The sequence below is a fragment of the Uloborus diversus genome, chromosome 1 (assembly GCF_026930045.1).
Source record: "Uloborus diversus isolate 005 chromosome 1, Udiv.v.3.1, whole genome shotgun sequence".
NCBI classification, from domain to species: Eukaryota; Metazoa; Arthropoda; class Arachnida; order Araneae; family Uloboridae; genus Uloborus; species Uloborus diversus.
In genome coordinates, this window is record NC_072731.1 from 144566833 (window position 1) to 144588059 (window position 21227).

General features: G+C 35.7%; 1 protein-coding gene across 1 annotated transcript in view; it reads right to left on the bottom strand.

Moving 5' to 3' along the window:
• LOC129221804 (UPF0047 protein YjbQ-like) overlaps window positions 1-21227 on the bottom strand; it is a 42986-nt gene that overhangs the window by 11804 nt on the left and 9955 nt on the right. The window contains exons 3-5 of the mRNA XM_054856194.1: window positions 16926-16945; window positions 12205-12244; window positions 12082-12123 (exon numbers count right to left, since the gene is read on the bottom strand). Coding sequence (XP_054712169.1) covers window positions 12082-12123; window positions 12205-12244; window positions 16926-16945 — 102 coding nt within the window. The remainder of the gene's footprint in view (window positions 1-12081; window positions 12124-12204; window positions 12245-16925; window positions 16946-21227) is intronic.

The window sequence follows — 21227 nt, forward strand, 5'->3', positions numbered from 1 at the left end:
ATGTAAACGCTTGCAATTTGGAATATCTTCTGCTCCCGGAATTTTTCAACAGTTCATTGAAAGGCTGTTATCGAGTATTCCAGGCGTGCTGCCGTATTTTGATGATGTTTTAATAAAAGGATCAACTATGGAAGAACTTATAGAGAGATTCAGGCAAGTTTTAAAGATGTTTTCAGAATCTGGCTTAAGACTCAACAAAGAAAAGTGCATCATCGGAGCTTCAAGTATTCAATATTTAGGATTTCACATTGATAAAGATGGAATTAAGCCAACCAAAGACAAGGTTGATGCTATTCGCAATGCTCCAACTCCCAAGTCCAAGGAAGAGCTTCAAGCATTTTTAGGACTTTTAAGCTTTTATCATGTGTTTTTGAAAAACAAGGCTGACATAGCCGAACCACTTCATCGTCTCTTAGACAAGGATGCTCACTGGACGTGGACAAACACTCATCAGTCTGCATTTGAAAAGGTAAAGCGACTCCTGTCGGCGGAAACTCTACTTACTCATTTTGACGAAAAGAAGCCCATCATTTTAACTTGTGACGCATCTCAGTTTGGAATCGGAGCAGTGTTAAGTCATCAACTAGAAGATGGCACAGAAGCTCCAATAGCATATTATTCACGAACGATGAATAAAACAGAACGTCGATATGCACAAATCGACAAAGAAGCATTGGCTATTATTCAAGGTGTCAAGAAGTTCCATAACTTCTTATTTGGACAGAAATTTGAAATTCGCAGCGATCACAAACCGTTGTTAGGACTTTTAGCTCCGAACAAACCTATACCTTCAATGCTCTCTCCAAGAATGCAGAGATGGTCGAACATGTTAAGTTCATATGATTACAATTTAGTCTATAAACCAGAAAAAGAAATAACCAACGCTGACGGTCTAAGTCGCCTTCCACAGCCAATGTCGCCCAATGAAGAAAATTCTCCAATGGAAATTTTGTTGTTGGAAGCTTTGAAGAAGCCGCTCTTGAAATGTGCCGATTTAGCTCGTCTTACGGCCCTAGATCCCATATTATCTCGAGTTCTCAACTGGACATGGAGAGGATGGCCCGAACGAAATCCCGATAAGGTATTTGAACCGTTTTACACAAGAAAGTTAGAACTGTCTGTACACAAAGGTTGCTTGCTATGGGGAGCGAGGGTAATTACAGTAATTTCCGGAAGAAACGCCGCATCGGCGTAAACGCCGCACTCCCCAAAAAACGCATTAAAAATTTTTGAAATGCACAGAAACGCCGCATCACCGTAAACGCCGCATACTAACGAAGCTAAAAAATTAATTATCAATGAACTTACCTTTATAAAAACGATAAACGCCGGTAGTAATTAAGTAAATGCATTGATGGAAAGTGATTTTAACAGTTTTAACACATATTCTGACAAATAAAAACACATCAACAAATTTTGCTATAAATTAAACAAACCACATTTTGACATAAATAAAAAGATATATTTTCAAGCATTACACACATTAAAAACCTTCAAAATCTGATTCTTCCGTATCGGAATTAAACAATTTTAACATGTCCTCATCTATATTAGTAGAAGACACTATGTGAGGTTCAGGTTCATCAACCTCATCATCATCCTCAACAAAGTCATTTTCACTAACACAAATGCCTGCTTGGCTGAATCCAGACATGATTATTTTTTCTGTCACACAATTCCACGAGGTTGACACCCAAGTGGCAACTTCTTCATAGGAGGCACGGCGCATTTTCCCCCCCTTAGTGAAGGAATGTAAACCGTCACTCATCCAAGCCTCCCACTGCCGTCGCATTTCAGCTTTGAAGGCCTTGTTCACCGATAAGTCCAATGGTTGTAGAACTTTGGTCAGGCCGGCAGGAATTATGGCTAACGTGGCCGAGAGTGCTTTGCACTTTGTTTTGACAGTATCCAGTAGGTGGGACCGCATACTGTCCATCACCAGTAGGCCCTTAGGCTGGAAAAAGGCTCCTTTCTGGCGCCGCCAAACACTTTCGAGCCATTCCATCATCACGGCCTCGTTCATCCACCCTTTTTCGTTCGCCGTGATGATGACGTCCTTGGGGAAATTTCCATTTGGTATTGTTTTCCTCTTAAATATTAGAAGAGGGTTTAATTTTGCACCGTCAGCAGCACAAGCCAACACGCAAGTGAATGAGGTCTTCTCGTGACCAGTCGTAGTGATGGACACAGTTTTTACACCAGTCTGGTCGACAGTTCTATTTGCCGGGCAGTCGAACGTCAAAGGCGTTTCATCCATGTTGATGATTTGCGAAAGCGAGAACTTCCCATTCTCGACTGAATTTTTGACGAAATCCAAGAAGGCAGTTTTTTTTCCTGCCAGTCACTAGGTAACTGTTGACTAGTCGTCGTTTTACAACGAACGGAAATTTTGTGACGAGCCATGAAACGATAACACCAGCATGGCCCGCCTTTGAAATCTTTCACGTTCATTAACTGAGCCATTTTCTTGGCTTGCAGGCGAACTTTTATTCTTGATACGGGAAAGCCCTTTTCCCTCTGCTCTTTTATCCATGCGGCAAGTTGCGTTTCTAGTTGGGGCCATTTCACAGTTCCGCTCCGTCTCGCACGTTTCGATTTTTGCATCTTTTCCAAATTTTCCTTCTCCAAGCGCCAGCGACGAACACATCTCTCATCTACGTCGAATTCTCTTCCAGCCGCCCTGTTACCAATTTCAGCAGCTCTACCGATGACTGTCAATTTGAATCCTGCAGTGTAACTGCGATGTCGCTTAGGGGCCATCGTAAATAAATTTAGAGGTGCGACTGACAAAAATTCACTTTTCGCTCAGCGAGCGCTGCAAGAAGCTGCAATACAAGCGAAAAAGTTGAGGAGAGCGAAGAAAGATACAAGCGAGAGATATGCGAGCGAAAGAATGCAACAAATATCACGCCACGTGCTCGCTCCTAGCACGCTCCCGCCGAAACAGGTATGGATCAATCCATTTCACCGAACGGGTGGGGTGTAGGAGGGGAAGTAGTAGGGGTGAGTAGGGGTATGAGTAGGAGGGGAAAAACGAGGAGGAAACCTGAAATCTCCTTTCTCCCAGCTTGCTTGTTTGGATTCGCGGCCGGAATTTTTTTTTTTTTTTTTTCGCTTCTAAACGCCGCAGCGCTAGAAACGCCGCAGCTGAATAAAATTTTACTTTTAAACACGTATGCGCCGCACCGTTTCTTCCGGAAATTACTGTATTCCAAAAAAAGCTCAAGCTGACCTGTTGGGAATATTACATAATACTCATCAGGGTATTATTAAAACTAAAGCTCTTGCTAGAAGCTATGTCTGGTGGCCTGGCATCGACAAAGATCTAGAAAAGGTGGTCAACTCATGTGAAACGTGTCAACAGACAAGAAATGTACCTCCAAAAACGGTTATTCCAGGGGAAAACACGAAGACTCCATGGGCTCGAATCCACATCGAGCATGTGGGTCCATTTCAAAATTCGTTATTTCTTATTGTTGTTGACTCATTTTCTAAGTGGTTGGAAGTAGTGCGGGTTCCTTCCACCGAGTCCGCCGCAACGATAAATGCATTAAGAAAATTATTTGCTACTCATGGTATACCCAATATACTAGTCTCGGATAATGGTCCATCCTTCACTTCTGAAGCATTTCAAGATTTTTTGGTTAGGAACGGTATTAAATTTGTTCCTACAGCACCACATCATCCATCTTCAAATGGACAGGCGGAACGCATGGTGCAGACGACTAAGAATGCCTTAAAGAGAATTATTAGCGGAAATTGGGAATATCGACTTGCAGCATTCTTATTTTCTCAACACGCGACACCAAATTCTACTACAGGCATGTCTCCTGCAGAGCTGCTGATGAATCGAAGATTAAAAACATGTCTTGACAAATTGCATCCTGACTTATCAGAAGCCATTAACACTAAACAAGAACGGGACAACTTAAATCATCGCACAAGGGTAAAAATGTTCGCTCCCTTAGAAGCTGTTTATGCACTAGGATTCCCTTCTCATCGGAAGTGGGTTCCCGCTACAATTACAGACGTTCTTGGTATGACTACGTACGTAGTACAAACAGATGAGGGCATGGTCTGGCAAAGACACGTTGATCAACTAAGGAGCCGGGTTGTTCCGACTTCTCAGTCGGATATTTCTGATAATTCCGATGAAATCTACTCGGATATTCTACCGAGATCACCAGTGCGAGCTCAATCTTCAGGTTCTTCTCAAGACTCTCCTACAATGTCTGATGATTTGCCTTTAGTAGGTGATGTCGACAACGGCCCAGTGCAGTATTCGACTAATGATGATCCTGACGCAGTGACTGCAAGCGGCCCCGGTCCTGGGCCACAGTCTCAGAGGCCTGTTAGGAACAGGCGTCCACCAGAATGGTTTAAAGACTATAAAACTTAGGGGGGAGGAATGTTATGTATTTATGTTTGTAATCGTAATCGTATTTGTATGTGTAACTGTAACCGTAACTTGTTCACTGTAGTTAGCCAGTCCTTAAGAAAGTTCGAACGGCTTCGGCCGCGTGTGTGTGTATGTGTTAATAAATGTATCGTAATATACTTGCAAGCCTTGATCATTCGTCTGCTGCTAATGGATTATGCTACTCGCAACACACCCCGTACACAAAACTTTTGCAAAATTACAAAAATTAATTATCATTTTTTAAATTATTTTTCCCATTATTAGGATGCCAATGAGCAAGTTTTCTGCGCTATTAGAAATTGATTAGGGAAAAAAGCATTTTTCGACACACCCTAGTGAAGGGTCATGGTTTCAATATTAGCCCATCGAAGACCCTCTATCAGAGTCTGTTTTAGGCGAGGGCAGGTGGGGCTACTGCCCCGAGGCCTCCACAACAAAGGGGCCACCACAATAAAATTTTTACAAAATATTCTAACTTTCACACGGTGGCAATTTTTTTTTCTCCCCTATAAATTATAATAATAATAATACAAAAAAATTAATAGCAGTAACTTCAGGATGTATTTATTATTAAAGTGCTGATTGAAAATATCGGATATATACAAATATATCAAAATATCTGGATATATATCAAAGAATCAGATATTTTGGAAAATATGATGATTTTTCGAACCCTGATTAGGGCCTCCACTCCTTCGTTACCCCAGAGCCTCCACACTTTCAAATCCAAGCCCTGCCTTCTATATACACTAAGGGTGCACACACTAGTGCATGTTAAATCTGTCATAGTTACAAAAACCTCCAAGCTCCATTCCAAATCAGTACATAGGAAGTGTTGAATCAGAAGTTATTTGGCTTCTTCTGATCCAACAAAGTTTGAAATTCGAAAAAAAAGATATGTCTTCAGGGCCCTTCCAACGGCTAAAGTCATAACTGAAGGGAACCTCCGAGTGTGATGTTCAGCGGCTATACAAGCACACAAGGCACAACATAATTCATTATATTGTGCAATGACAAACAAGTTCAAAAACTCAACTCGACTATAATATAAAGCATCAAATTTACAGCACAACAGACACATGGTGCGTATAAAAAAATTGGAAATATTTTTCAAGGAGTATTCAAGGCTTTTTCAAGGTTAAAATACACTTTTTCAGGAACAAGTTAGGATTATTTGATGTCTTTGATCTGAACTCTCTTACAATAATAAAATAAAAAGTATTGATTTAGTTCTAGTTCATATAAAGTTACATTCGACAAAACATTTTATGCCACAGTGTAAAAGCTTTAAAATTAATCTTTAATAGTGGGCAGTAAGGATCAAACTGATTATCACTTATATAAAATAACATTAAAAAAAAAAAAAACAGGCAAAATTTAAAAAATAAAGACTAACCTGGTACAATCAGTAAAAAATTTCAAAAATTTTTGTGGAATTTATTTTAAAATTTTGCTGTGATGTCGGGAAATGTATGGTAAAATATTTTCCCAATGCTTGTTTGCTTTATACAAGCCATGATTTTTGATCATGCAATGTCCACAAAAGTTTGGCATCTGATACATCGTTTTTAGCCACATGCAGTTAAAGAGTGCCGGTACTTGAAGCTATAGATTCAGTAAATAACAGCGATGATTGCAGCAGTCAATTATTTAATAACTTAAATTTAATTTAAAGAAAAGAATGTAACGTTAAAATAAAAAAAAAGCAGATTTTAGGCAGTAAGAGTGAACCTTTAAAGCGCCAATGTTCCCAAATGGGAACATCAACTTTAAAAAATCGTAAAAAATAAAGTTTTGCTTGGGGGGATTTAATTTTTTTTCTATTTATTGCCAAAAATAGACCTGATTTTTTGAAAGAAAAACTAGGTCTAATTTACAATTACTTTTTTCTACAAAAATTCGCAAAAATGTGCTTTTTTACCGATTAAAAAATTTATTTAGTTTTTGAAAAATGCTTAATTGTTTTGATATTTTTGAGTAACAATAAATAGGGATCCTTTTGATGACCAAACATGATCAATAATAATTTCCAACAAAAATGTAGAACCTATTAGCGAACAAACTTTGCTGTTTCCGATCGGGAACATATGTGTGATCCAATATACAAAAGTGGGCAATTTACGCTGCTGCGTAAGTTCTCTTATCTGATTATTGTAAGCCTAAGAATTGAAAACAACCTCTATTTATGCATCTAAAAGCAGGAAGGCGACAATTTGACCTTTCACTGTTCCCCTTTTCGCCCCCACCCTCCCCTTCATCTCCAGTTTTAGTGTGGGAGTGATATCGAAAAATCCCTTTGTATATAGAAATGAAAATGTTTACAGCTCTTCTCAAGTACCTCGCCTAGGCTTCAATCTGTTAGCAATAAATTCCTTTCCCTGGTCATGTGAGATTTTCCAGAGATTTTCCAGGCCCCCAATCATTATTTTTTTTTTGTCCTACTTTACCAGTACAAGTCAGACAAAAAAGCAGAAAGTAAGGCTTAATGCATCTTTAAAATATCACAAAAAAAAAGTCAAAAATAAATGGGCAATTCCATGGAAAGTAGGACATGATAGGTGATTTTTTTTCTTTGTACTACATGGATGTGTTATACATCGTTTTTTAGTAAAAAGTCCAAAGAAAAATAAACTGGAAACATTTTAAATATTCGGATGCTATATTTTTTATAAAATGGTGAACAAAATATCATTTCTTTGTATCGAAAATGAAGACATTTCAAAGCAAATTTCAAAATTAAAATTTATAACACAATTTTTTTTGTTTTGTTAGGATTTTATTTTTTACGGTATAATTAGGTATTTCTCTATTGGTTACCATTAAAAAAATATTTATTTAAAATGTATATTTTAAAAATATATATATATTTTAATTTTCTGTTTGAAATGTAACAAGAGTAACCAAAATATGTAAAAGTTTATACTGAGCAATAAATAGTTCTCCAAAATCAAAACTACTGATATAGATATGCTGCTTACTTGCATGCAACTAATAGCCCATAAAAAAAAATTGAATTTGTACAAAATATTAATACTTATTTAAAATTTAAATTTGTAACAAGAGTAACCGTTATTTTTTTGTAACAAGAGTAACCACAAGCATTTAAATTAATTGATTACATTTGTTACTTTTTTCTAACTTTTATTAACTACAATGACAGCTAGATGCTAGAAAGTCTCAATAAAACATCTTAACTCTTATTCTGTATGCTAACAACTATACTCGGTATTAGTTAAGATCAGAATCTCTCTAGCAAACTATAACACATGTTCTTGCAGATCATAGTAATTCTCCTCATATGTTCTATATGCATTCTACATTAAGTTTCTACAAGTCATTAAGTCCACAAGACAGCAAGCTAAACAAGATATTTGGTATGTCACTCATACAAAATTGATTTTTCCGAAAACTACAAGTGTATGTTTCAGGACAAAATCCAAGCTGCGCACTGGGACCAGTCACAAATTAGCCTTTTTACATCAGCTCTTTATTATGATGGCAATATACATCCACTAGTCCTTGTGTTAGATGACTTGACACATAGTAAAGAAACTGTGATTGCCTATGTGGACTTTATCTTGGAAAAACTTCCAAGCCATATTGAAGTCCAAGCCATATGTGTGGTCTGATGAGCCTGCATCTCAATTCAAAAACCAGTATGTGATGTCCTCTTAAAACATTTTTTCTTACAAACATCCAAGAAAAACATAAATGTTATTATTGCATGGAACTTTTTCCCCACATCACATGGCAAGGGCCCAGTAGGTGGAATAGGAGCTGTTGCAAAACGAGGTGTTAACCTTAACACTAAAAATCGACGTTATATGATACGCAATGCTTCAGATTTTATCAAAGCAAGTCTGTCAACAAAAACTGACATAATAAACCTGGAGCCCAAACAAATTATTGAAAGGAATAACCTTTTAGACTTAAAATCAATTTTTGCTGATAGTTTTCCGATAATGGGGATAAAAAAAAACACTATTTTTTAGTAGTGAATGGAAAACCTGAGGGCCGAATAGTGACTCCTCATTATGATCTAAAGGCAAAAGATGATGATTACAAGATCGGAGAATGGGTACTGGCTGATTATGAAAACAAATTTTTCCCAGGTGAAATAACCAGATAAGTCCAAGACTCATACTCTGTAACTGTGATGATTCCAGCAGGGAACAACTGGAAATGGCCTAAAGTCCCTGATCAAATTCTTTACAAAAGGGAGAAAATTGTAAAAAAACTAAGTTATCCCACTGTAGTTAATTCATGAAATCATTTTTGCTTCCAAGCAATTAAATAAATATGCCAGTAAAAGCAGGGGCGTAGCTAAGGGGGGGGGGTTTGGGGGACAAACCCCCCCCCCCCCCCCCCGAAAAGTTAGTCTCAAAAAAAAAAGAGAAAAAGAAGAGAGAAGAGAAAGAAAAAAAAAGAAGAAAAGGAAAAAATTCCAAGCGATTACACACACACACACACACATATATATATATATATATATATATATATATATATATATATATATAGAGAGAGAGAGAGAGAGAGAGAGATAAAAGAAGTAACCCCCCCCCCCCCGAAAGTCGGGTCTAGCTACGCCACTGAGTAAAAGCATATTATTTGTACTTATATGCTTTAAAACTACTAATCACATTTTATAATGTATGGGTAACAAGAGTAACCAATAAATTTGTAACAAGAGTAACCAAGAATTTTTCTGCTAGTAAATTTTAAATAAAAATTTAAAAGTTTGAAATTACTGTCATTTAATAAATAATCCTTCCTCTCTTGGAAAAGCATAAAATTTCATTATTTTGTAATATAGTTTAGATAAAAAAAATATTTTCGTACGACATTACAAACTTCATGTCCTTTTTAGGTAACAAGAGTAACCATACTTCGGATGAATCATTCAAAAAATCGAAAATATTTAATCATGTTTTTCTTGTATAGAAAGGAAAAGCAGGCCCTTTTCTTTATTATTTTGCAAAAAAGTTGATGATTTTACGTAAAGAATCTTAAAAATGAATGTAAAACTAAAAATATACCATTATAAATGTAACAAGAGTAACCGTGGAATTGCCCAAATTTAAAAAATTTAAAAAATTAAAATATGAAAGTAGGATACTGAGATGGGGAAAATGCTTTTGTTGGTCTATCTGTCTGTCCCCCTCCAATAACTTTTGGGTGAATTGTCCAACTCAAATGATTTTTTTTTTCGAAAGATCTCGGCAAGGACACCTCATTCCCATATATTTCCTTTTTTTGAATTTGAACATTTTTTCGTTCAATTTCGAACAGTTCAAATCCCTTAACATGAGCACCTACGGGGAAACAAAGTCGATCTTGATCCCGAATTAAGAGGCAAATTTATTTGAAACAAATTTTGTTTGAAATAGCTCTTGTTGACCAACTTCCGGCTACTTAAATTTTAGAGCAGTCGACTCCGACCTGAAACTTAATGGGACTCCGACTCCCCAACTCCGACTCCGTAGCTTTGGAAAAAATTTAGACACAGAGAAAAAAATGACTGACTCCGACTCTTGGATTTCACGTTATTAGTATCAAATTTTTAATAAATTTGTTTACAAATACATATTTTTTTTTTTAACTTTTATATATTTTGAAATATTTGAAATTGAAATGAATGTGACAAATAGTACCATGTATATAAAGCATTTCTGCAAAAATACAAAACTGAAAGGTATATCGAGCATAAAGCATAATCAATTAAAAACCTTAGTAAAAAACTTAACGTAACACGCCAATGTTCCCAAACGGGAACATTTCCAAAATATTAGATTAAAAAAATTTTTTCGAAAATTCCTTCTTGCATTGTGTAAAGGGATGCCTAAGAGTTCTCTTTTCATGAAGCAATTCAATATTTTACACTTGGAACATAGAGCGGCATTTAAAGGGTTAAAATAACTTTCAACTTTTACATAATTGAAAATCTTACAAGATGCACAAGATGCAAAAGGGTTGAAATCTCAAACACAGCATACAATTTTGGCGAAACACAAGTTCAATCTTGGCAAGTTCTCAAAAATTTTAATTTTTATTAAAAGAATTATTGGTTAAAACTTATTTAAGTAACTCTTAAATAAATCAAATCTTTCAATGCACTAAATTTATAGCTGTTTTTTCAATAATAATAATAATAATAGTAAAAATATGTTTTTCAAAATAATCGGATTTTTCTGCAAAAAATCCTATTTTCAGAGCGTACAAATAAAATTGAAGAAACTCCTTGAGAAATGGTGGCAAAACAATTTTTGATGCTGTTTTGAAGTTACCTTTTTGAAAATAGATCACCAAATTCAAGGACTAAACATATATGTAAACATTTTTCAGGATTTTCAAGCACTTGAAAAGGACACTTTTTTATTTTAAGCTGTTAGGTTTTTTTTTAAGTGTAGAAATCATGACACAAAGTATTAAAATTATATTTATACAGTCGAGTCCCGACTTACGCGAGGGATGCATTCCAAGACACCTCGCCTACAGGGCCGGATTTAAGGGAGGGCAGGCGGGGCTACTGCCCCTGGGCCTCCCCAACAATGGGGCCCCCACAATATAATTTTTACAAAATATCCAAACTTGCATGGGTCAAAAAAAAGGAAAATATCGGATATATACATATATATATCAAAATATTCGGATATATATCAAAGTATCAGATATTTTCGAAAATATGATGATCTTTTTGAACCCTGATTAGGGGTCTCCACACTACCAAATCTGACCCTGCTTGCGTAAGTTGGAATTTCGCATTGTGGAACATTTATATTTAGTAATTTTTTATAGGCAAACCCAATTGTTTCAGACGTTTGTAAACATTTCTCATATTGTTTCAAACCATTTATTAACTATATATTGCAGTATCTTTTACAAAGAACCGACTTTTTCTGTATTTCAGAAAAAGCGTTATTATTCGACATAAAATTCTGTAATTTAGCACAAAATCAATTAATGGGGGAGAAAAACCTAAAATAAAGCAGTATGGTACTTACAGTATGTACACTACAACATTATTATAGCACTTAACAGTATAGATATAGTAAATATATTTATAATTTAAAAACTGAAGAAGGTTTATGCAGCGCGATCAGAATGTTATCAGAATGTATTTTATCAACGTTCATATGTAAAAGGAAAAAAAAACCTTAAGAATCGGAGCAGTTATTTGTATAAACTAAAATAAAGCATTGTTTAAACTAATACAGTGGGTGAACTTCCGCTTTCAGTGATGTTAAAGGGATGAAAGTCCATTCACAAAACCAATATTTAGTGCCATTCTAACTCTCCGCCGCTCTTTCCCGAAAATTTTCATGTTGCAGGCGAGTAATTTGTGTCTACACTAAAAAATTCATTACTCATGAAAAACTCTCGTTATAGCCATTTCGCGTGAGTTGATTGTGTTGTAGCGGGATTCAACTGTACACAGGATGCATATGTTAATTAAAATGAAGCACAATTATACATTCCTTTTTTTTAAATGTAAAACTAGCACTGTCATGACAATGTTTTCGTATCTTTTCGTTGACTTTGCTTCTCCAGAATAAAATTCCCTCAACTATTTAAGACAATTTCAATACCTAATTATAATAATGTCAAGTACAGGGAGAGGAATTACTTTTCTTTTTAAAAACTTTTAAGACAAATAAACTCACCATATCATCAGGACCTTCACAGGAATGTTTGAATGGTGTACTCTGAAAGTTAAAAAAAAAATTCATTTTATATTATTTTGTAAACAGCAAAACTATAAGGAAAGACAAGCTATGTAAATTTACCTCAGGGACAAGTTCAGTCAAAAATGCCTCCATGTCTTCTCTGAAAGCAAACATAAAAACATAATGATATAAAACAAAATAATTTCTATGTACAAATGCAAAAAAAAAAAAAAAAATCAAAATTATCTCATAACTGTTTTTTATAAATGCATGAAATCAATTTGAAGCTCAATAATAAGTAAATAACTAAAGTCGAGTAACCAAATTTCATGTGCGATTAAAAAAAAAATTGAGGAACTGCACCCAATCTCATTCCCCTAAATTACTACACTAACTGAAATCGAAGTGCAACGAAAAATCATTTTCAGCAATATAAATTTTCAGTCCCAATTTGCTTCTCATTTCATTGCTTGAATTTCATTACAATGAAATTCCAGGGGAAGGATGAGTCTGAGAAGGATTTCATTTGCACAAATTGTGTTGAACTCTCAGCAATCAGAGTTAGGATGCTTACTTTGGAGGGTGAGTTAGCATTAGGCTGTAGGCGTGTAGATGGGGTAAACACTCCAGAGGGAAAGGGGGAAGTTAGCAAAAAGGAGGTTGGCATTAGCTGTGTGTTAGATAGTGGGAATATTCCAGAATTAAAGGAGGAAGTTAGTAAAAAGGATGTGGGAATTAGCTGTGTGTTAGATAGTGGGAAAATTCCAGAGGTAAAGGGGAAAGTTATTGCTGAGGCGACTGACTGGGAAACAAAGGGTATAATTTTGGAAGATTCAATGGTGCGTGAGGTGGGAAACTCAATAGGCAGAGTTAGACGTAAGGTGGCTAGATGTTGTTTGCCAGGTGCTCGGGTGAGAGATGTAAATAGGGTTGCTGAAAAGAAGGGGGTATTTAATAAAGAGGATGTAGTTACTTTGTGGGTGGGAACTAACGATGTAGGCCATAGTAACAATGATGAGTTTACAAAGGAATGGGATTCCCTGTTGGACAAAGCAACCAGCTGTTCGGCAAATGTCCAAGTGGTTGGTTTGCTTCCCAGGTATGGAGTGCGTAGGTGTTGGTTAAACCAACGGGCTAGGTGTATGAACCTGGTACTCAAGGAAATTTGCGTTAAGCATAGTATCAGGTTTATTGATGTGTGGAGTAGATGTAAACGAGATTGGATTGCTAGGGATGGCCTACATCTGAGCTCTACAGGGGTCAAAATGGTAAGTGGTTTGGTTTTAGAGGCTTCAGAATCAAAAAACTAAGTTGGAATGGGGGGCATGGTTTAAGGAGCAGAATTCGAAAGGGTACTAACTATCGGGATTTTAGTAGAAACGGAAATAGGGTGGCTAATAAGAGAAAAGATTTTAACAGTTGGGATTCAAACAATCGTGCAGCATTAAATAAAAGTAAGATGGGCTTACTTAAGGTTTTTTATACAAATGCTGGTAGTATTAGGAACAAGATGGAAGAATTGAAAAGCATAATTATAGACGAGAGGTTGGATATTATTGGAGTTACCGAGACATGGGCTACCGAAAGTGATGATGATTTATTATCTATTGCTGGGTATAATTTGTTTAGACAAGATAGAGTAGGTAAAAGAGGTGGTGGGGTTTTATTTTATGTCAGAGACACTTTAATTTGCAACAAATTGGTAATTAATGATAAACCTAATGAGATTGATATGATTTGCCTGGAGTTGATTAGTAATGGGGGCAAAAAACTACGTTTGGGGAATATTTATAGGCCACCCAACTTAAGCCAGGGTCAAGACGAACAGATGTTTAGTATTATTAGTGACATTTCTAGCAAGGGGTCAGTCATCATAATGGGAGATTTTAATTTTCCAGGAATTGATTGGAATATTTTTTACCATAGTAATGGCAGAGAAGAGGATTTTTTGAAAGTAATTGGTGACTGTTTCTTAGATCAAATTGTAACTCAGGGTACTCGACAGGATACGATTTTAGATCTAGTTTTCTGCGACATGGAAGGCTCTGTTCAGGGGTTATGTGTAGGGGAACACATTGGAGATAGTGACCACAACAGTATTAGGTTTGGGATTAAATTTGATATGCACAAAGTAGAGAATTTTAGGTGTGTGCCCAATTTCAGAAATACTGACTTTGTGGCACTTCGGCAGAGTTTGAAAGCAGTTTTTTCTTCTGGATTGGACAATAGCGATGTGAATCTTCAGTGGGCAGAGTTTAAGGAAAATCTAGCGAATACGGTTAGGGATCATGTTCCTTTTAGGAGAAAGGGTGTCAACACTAAAATTTGGCCAATGTGGTTCTCCAGGAAAACTAAAGACGCTCTAAATTACAAGCAAGCTGCTTTTTATAGGTTTAGAGAATTAGGTCACAGTGCAGATAGGCTCTAATATTGTAAGGCAAGGCGTAAATTTAAGTATTTGGTACGGATTCATAAAAGAGAGTTGGAGCAAAGACTGGCAGATAACATAAACAGGAATCCCAAGAGGTTTTTTGCATACGCTAATTCGGGGAAAGTTCGAAATAGTCATATTGGGCCACTGGTTGATGAGCACGGAATTTTAATTCAGGACGATAGTGATATTGCTAATGTTCTTAATAACTTTTTTTCGAGTGTTTTTAACGATAACTGTATCTCAACAGTTGACACCAACAAGACACAAGCTATAGTACAGCTTGAGGACTTTGTATTTTCCAGGGATGACGTTTTACTTCATTTGAAAAAAAATTAAAGAGACTAAGGCTCCGGGGCCAGATAATATTTATCCGAAAATTTTAGTTGAATGTGCAGAGGAATTAGCAGATGTAATCGCAAACATTTTCAATGCTTCTTATAATTCGGGGACAGTGCCAGAGGACTGGAAGCTGGCTAACATTACACCGCTCTTCAAGAAAGGGTCTAAAGGGAGTGCGGGAAATTATAGACCTGTGAGTCTAACTTCGGTGGTTTGCAAAATTTTTGAAACATTGATGAAAATTAAGATAGTAAATTTTCTAGAGACTAATAATCTATTGACTAGTTTTCAGTACGGTTTCAGGAAAGGTAAATCTTGTGCAACTAATTTATTACATTTCTATGACAAAGTTATCATGGCTTTGGACAATAAGAAGCCTGTAGATGTTGTTTACATTGATTTTCAAAAAGCTTTCGATAAGGTACCGCATGTTGCTCTACTTAGCAAATTAGCTGATATAGGAACAGGAGGGAAAACTTTCATTTGGGTAAAAAATTGGCTGACCGGAAGGAAACAAAGAGTAGTTGTAAGGGGAAATTATTCTAATTGGAGTGAGGTCTTAAGTGGGGTTCCTCAAGGATCAGTGTTAGGGCCTGTTTTGTTCATTGTCTTTATGAACGATATTCACAAAAATATTTCTGGGAACATGAATTGTTTTGCTGATGATGTCAAAGTTATGGGGACTGTAGAAAATGAAGAACAAGCAAATCAGCTGCAAGAGGATCTAGATCATATTACGGAGTGGGCTGATAAATGGGGTATGGCTGTTAATGTTGGGAAATGTCAAGTGCTACATTTAGGGCATGGAAATAAGTGTACAAGTTATTATTTGCAAGGTTCAGTCATTAGTCAGGCAGACAAAGTTACTGATCTGGGGGTCCTAATAAGTCAGGATTTAAAGTTTAGCCAACAGTGCAGCATTGCTAGTAACAAAGCCAATAAGATGCTTGGGTTTATCAATAGATCTATTTCAAATAAATCTAAAGAAGTTCTTCTGCCCTTATATAGAAGTTTGGTAAGACCCCATTTGGAGTATGCTGTTCAATTTTGGTCTCCTTATCTTAAGGAAGACATTAATGTATTGGAAAGGGTTCAAAGGCGGGCTACAAGGCTAATAAGTGGACTTTCCCACTTAGATTATGATTCCAGGCTTAGAAGGCTAAAAATGTACAGTCTTGAGCAAAGAAGAGACCGAGGGGGCATGATTCAGCTGTTTAAATTTATTAAAACGAAAGATGTTACGGGGCTAAAGTTTAGCACTGAAAACAGGACAAGGGGTCATTGTTTTAAGCTATTTAAATCTCGGGCTAACATGGATATTAGGAAAAATTATTATTTTAGCAGGGTAGTGGAACCTTGGAACAGCTTACCGGAAGAGGTGGTAATGAGCAAAGGAGTAGACAGTTTTAAGAGGGCCATTGATCTTCACTGGGGATTGTAAATTGACTAGGACCAGTCTAGCTGGGCCCAGAGCCTGTTGCTGGTCGTCACTTTTGTATTTGTATTTGTATCAAATAAAATTTGGAGCCCTTTTAAGTTGGTTGCAAGGGGAAATTCAATGTACATACAAAAAAGACAAAAACTTGAAAAAGTTGGACATTGATACAACCAAAAAAATTTTTTTTTTAAACATTACCAAGAAGAATTTTTTAGTTATCCAACCTGCTCATACAAGTACATTTACACATTATGTAAAAATTAGTCAAAATTGATTGATTAAAATGGAAATTTAGAGTGAATTTTGTGGGAAATCTTTCGGTAGAGAAATAATCCTTTACTTCCTCCAAGAAAGTAAACGATTCAAAATTATGTCAATCATCCTAACCGTGTAAAATTTTTATTTTTCGCATAAGTTTCCAGTAATTTGTGATGGTGTCAATCCCCATTGCCTTGCATTTGCAAAAAATCACTGTAGCAATAAAACATTTTTTCAAAGGCCTCTTTAGAACTTTAGATGACAATTTCTTCAAACCTCTAAGCTTAGGAAATTTCACTTAGCATTCAAGCCAACAATTTATTTTCCTTCCTTGCTTCCCATAAAAATATAAGAAAAAAAGTTCCTTCTTACCTTACATCAGGATCCCAGTTCTGTAATCAAAAAGAAATACATTTTAGAGAGATCTCAAATACATTTTTTACAACTTTACATAATAGAAATGCAGTGAAATTAATCAAATTATGCTAAAGTATATACAGTCAAACCTTGATATCTCGAACCTCCTTATCTTGAAACGCTTAATATCTCAAAAAAAAAAAAAAAAAAAAAATCCCCTGTATTTTGCATAAAACTCTTAAGTATTTTCTAGAGTTATCTCGAAATTCATTTTTCAAAACCCTCGTTATGTCTAAATTTTTTCCACAGATGCAAGATTTAATTGATGCTTTTCAATTGGAAAGTTCTGTAGCAGAACCAGTTATGCAGACATCTGCATGTAGCCATTCACCCTTTTTTCCTGGAAAATATGAGAATAGAGGATTGGGGTAAGAGAATAGGGGAGCGTTGATATGAGGGGGATGCTGACGTCTTTTATCTGCTCTCTCTAAAGGATAGATCCTTTCTCTTTTTTACTTGTTTGGAACATGTGATCACTTTGACAACAGGGGATCGAATTTTCGTAGTTGACCGGTTTTCCAGCGAAAACGCTTTCTTCTTCAGTCTAATTTTTAACTCCTGCAAAATGGCTGGTGAAAAGCATAAATTGAGTGTGTTACCAATTGAGGTTAAAATTAAAATTTGAAGTTTGTTGATGAAAACATGCTGATGAAGAAAATTGAAATTGTTGCTAATTTTAAAATTCTTACCAGTAAACCTTTCAACAATAAATAACCATCCAGGGAAATTGGAAAAAAATTAAAATTCAAAAATCTGTTTATCCTGAAGTAAAGGAATGTGTGAGAAAATGATTTATTCATTGCCGCGATCAGAACATTCCTATGAGTGGACTCATGTTGCAGCAAAATGCAGAAGATTTTGCAAAAGAAATGGGAGCAGAAAACGAATTTAGAGCCAGCAAGGGTTGGTTGGAAAACTTTAAAAAGAGACACAACATCGTTTTTCGGAAACTTTGTGGTGAAAGTGCTTCTGTCGATCCACAAACCCGTGAAAAGTGTGGCTCGCAGAACTGCCTTCTCTTCTATAAGACTGCAAACCATATGATGTGTATAATGCTGACGAAACTGGATTGTTCTTTCAGCGCTTGCCTTACAAAACCGCTGTATTCAAGGGAGAAGAAAGCAGAGGTGGCAAGCAAAGTAAGCTTTGCGTTACTGTGCTCCTGGCTGCAAATCAAAGTGGAAAAGAAAAGCTCCCCCCCCCCCTTTGAAAAACCTCAGGTGCTTTGGAAAAGTGAAGTCTTTTCCCGTGGCCTATAAAACTAATGCAAAAGCTTGGATGACCAACGAAATTTTCTCGAACTGGCTGAAGGGGATTGATAAAAAAATGTCAAATGAAAAAAAAAGACACATTCTCCTTTGCATCAATAATTGTAATGCTCGCGTTAATCTCCCAGCTCTGAAAAATATTACACTGTGAAGTTTTTGCCCCCAAATACAACTTTGACATTGCAGCCACTCGACCAGGGAAATTATCCATAGCTTCAAAGTTGGTTACAAAGTGCAACTCGTGAGAAGTCTGGATAGCGTTGTTGAAGATAAAGCTTGCAATTTTTTAATTAACATTTTGCAAGCTATGCACATGGCTGATTTTGCATGGAGAAATGTTAAAGACCGTAAGAAACTGCTTTATCAAAGTTTCCTGCTAGTTAAAAGGAGGATATGGATTCCACCAATCACACAATCAAAGAGGAAAATTTGAATCCAGATCAATGGGCTTCAGTACAAAAAAATACGAGACTGACCATTCATTCGATGATTTTTTGAACGTAGATAATGAACTTCAAACATGTGGCACAATGACTAATCAAGAAATTATTTCAATTTTAACTGCAGAGGTTTCTGACAAAGAAAGCGAAGGAATTGAGCAACCACAAGAGTTTGAACAAGTCTCCATAAAAGAAGCTGAGAATGCAGTGCAATTGCTACAGCAATTTCTTGAAACAACAGAAAATATTGGAGCAGAATCATTTGGTGCCATTCCTGCCTTAGAATAAACTGTGCAGATTCAAAAGAACTGTGTGAGAAAGCAGACTTTAATTAAAGACTTTTTCTTCTAATAATTTTTCTTTTCTTACCCTGTAAATTAGGTAACTAGCTATTGTCGTCACATCAAAACAGGTATGTAAATATATTTAAAACTTAGTTAAGTGCTAAAAGGAATTATTAGTTTTTGCATAAGATGTTACGGGGTTGAAGTTTAGCACTGAAAACAGGACAAGGGGTCATTGTTTTAAGCTATTTAAATCTCAGGCTAACATGGATATTAGGAAAAATTATTATTATAGCAGGGTAGTGGAACCTTGGAACAGTTTACCAGAAGAGGTGGTAATGAGCAAGGGAGTAGATAGTTTTAAGAGGGCCATTGATCTTCACTGGGGATTATAAATTGACTAGGATCAGTCTAGCTGAGCCCAGAGCCTGTTGCTGGTCGTCACTTTTGTATTTGTATTTGTATTTAATATGATATATCTACATGTCATTGTGAGACATGTAGATACATGTAGAAAAAAAAAATAATGACTAGTAACAGTTTTTTTTTTTCAAAACCTTGATAACTCAAAACCTCTATATCTCGATTTTTTTTACTTCCCGAGAGATTCAAGATATCGAGGTTGTACTGTATCATAAAAATAATATTAAATGAAGCATTAATTTACAAACACATGTTTTGAGGAAAAAAAGAACCATTTTTCAGTGAAAAGTGAGCTTATGGATTGAAGAAAATTAGGTGTTCTTTCCTTCACAAGCTTACTGTAATTATCTATTCAGGGATGTCCAATATTATCTAAAATTTTGTTTTTATAACTCTCATCTCCATCTTATTTCATATTGTTACCAAAGCTGGTCTACAATCAGGAAAAGAAGATTAATTTCGAAAAAATTCAGGGGGCGGGTCTCTTAACCCCCCCCCCCCCCTTACATAACCAAATATCGCACCAATGTATTTTTAGTACTGCAATTTCAAAACTTTTCCAGGAAAAAACCCCAAACCCCTTTATTTCTGCGGAAATATTTCACTTACTTCTAGGTTCATTTTATTATATAATTATCATATAATAATATTCATATAATTATTTTCCCTTTATATATATGTTACGGTAAATGTGATAAATCTGATGATTTTGTAAACTCCTCGGTGATTGAAATTGGTAAATGCGATAAATTATTGAATATTTTGCCTTATTTATCACTTTTACCGGTGAATTTATATAATCCCCGACTCGTCATGGAGAATGTAGTAAAGGTCGATACTTAGCCAAAACTTGTTCAGCCTACTTGTCTTTTTCTATGACGTACAGTATCTCTACGCAACGAGGGTTCTTACTGGTCTGTGTGCGTGACCATGCTAGTAGGATTTTAATTCAACACAGTAACTACTTACTATTCAGAACATTATTGAACTGGATTAGAATTTATCTGTACAGCCATTTAGATGTTACACTGTATAAATAAATGAGATTTAGCATAATAATGTATTTCTGTAAGCCGTATTTTGTAAGGCATTTTACAAACTTTCTCTTCAGTTTCATGTTTTATTCTCCTGAATTCAAAATACAATTTTTACTGCACACAGTAGTTTATGTACCTTGACTTACTTTTTTGGTTATTTTGTTTAAACCATACCGTAGAAGCGGGTGACTACGGTACAGTTTTAGTACATTTCTGACAAGTTGCGTTATTATTATAGTTTAGGACCTTGGCTTTCGACTCTAAAGCTGAAATAATTTGAAACTTTACCCACATCCCACCCAGAGCAGTTTTTCTTTGTACTATTCTCACCCTCTCATTACGTGTGACAATGGTACAGCACATGTTTCGACGTTTTCATATAGTTTTTGGTGGTTTGTACCATACTTTACCTCTCTTATATTTTAACGGGAGAGTTGTAGATGTAATGCTGAAAATTGAACTTTGGAGAGTCAGGTAGATCATAAAATCAAGATAAAACAAAGGCTTTATTTTCTTCATAATTTTTAAAGATGGATAGCAAATCTTATCTTTTTCAGGCCACTGCCAAAACTTACCTCTCTTCAACATTGTTTAAACTCACTTGCATCTACACCCATGATTTGTCCTGGGCAATTTTTCCCGATAACCCAATGCAACCTCGAAAATTTCGACTAATTACCGTACCATACTCACCCTCCAAATTGTAAACTTTACACATTTATAACTGTAGCAATATTGAAACATTTTATTTTTGAATGAAAATTGGAGGTTCACTTTCTTTATGTAACATGAAAGTGAAAGGTAC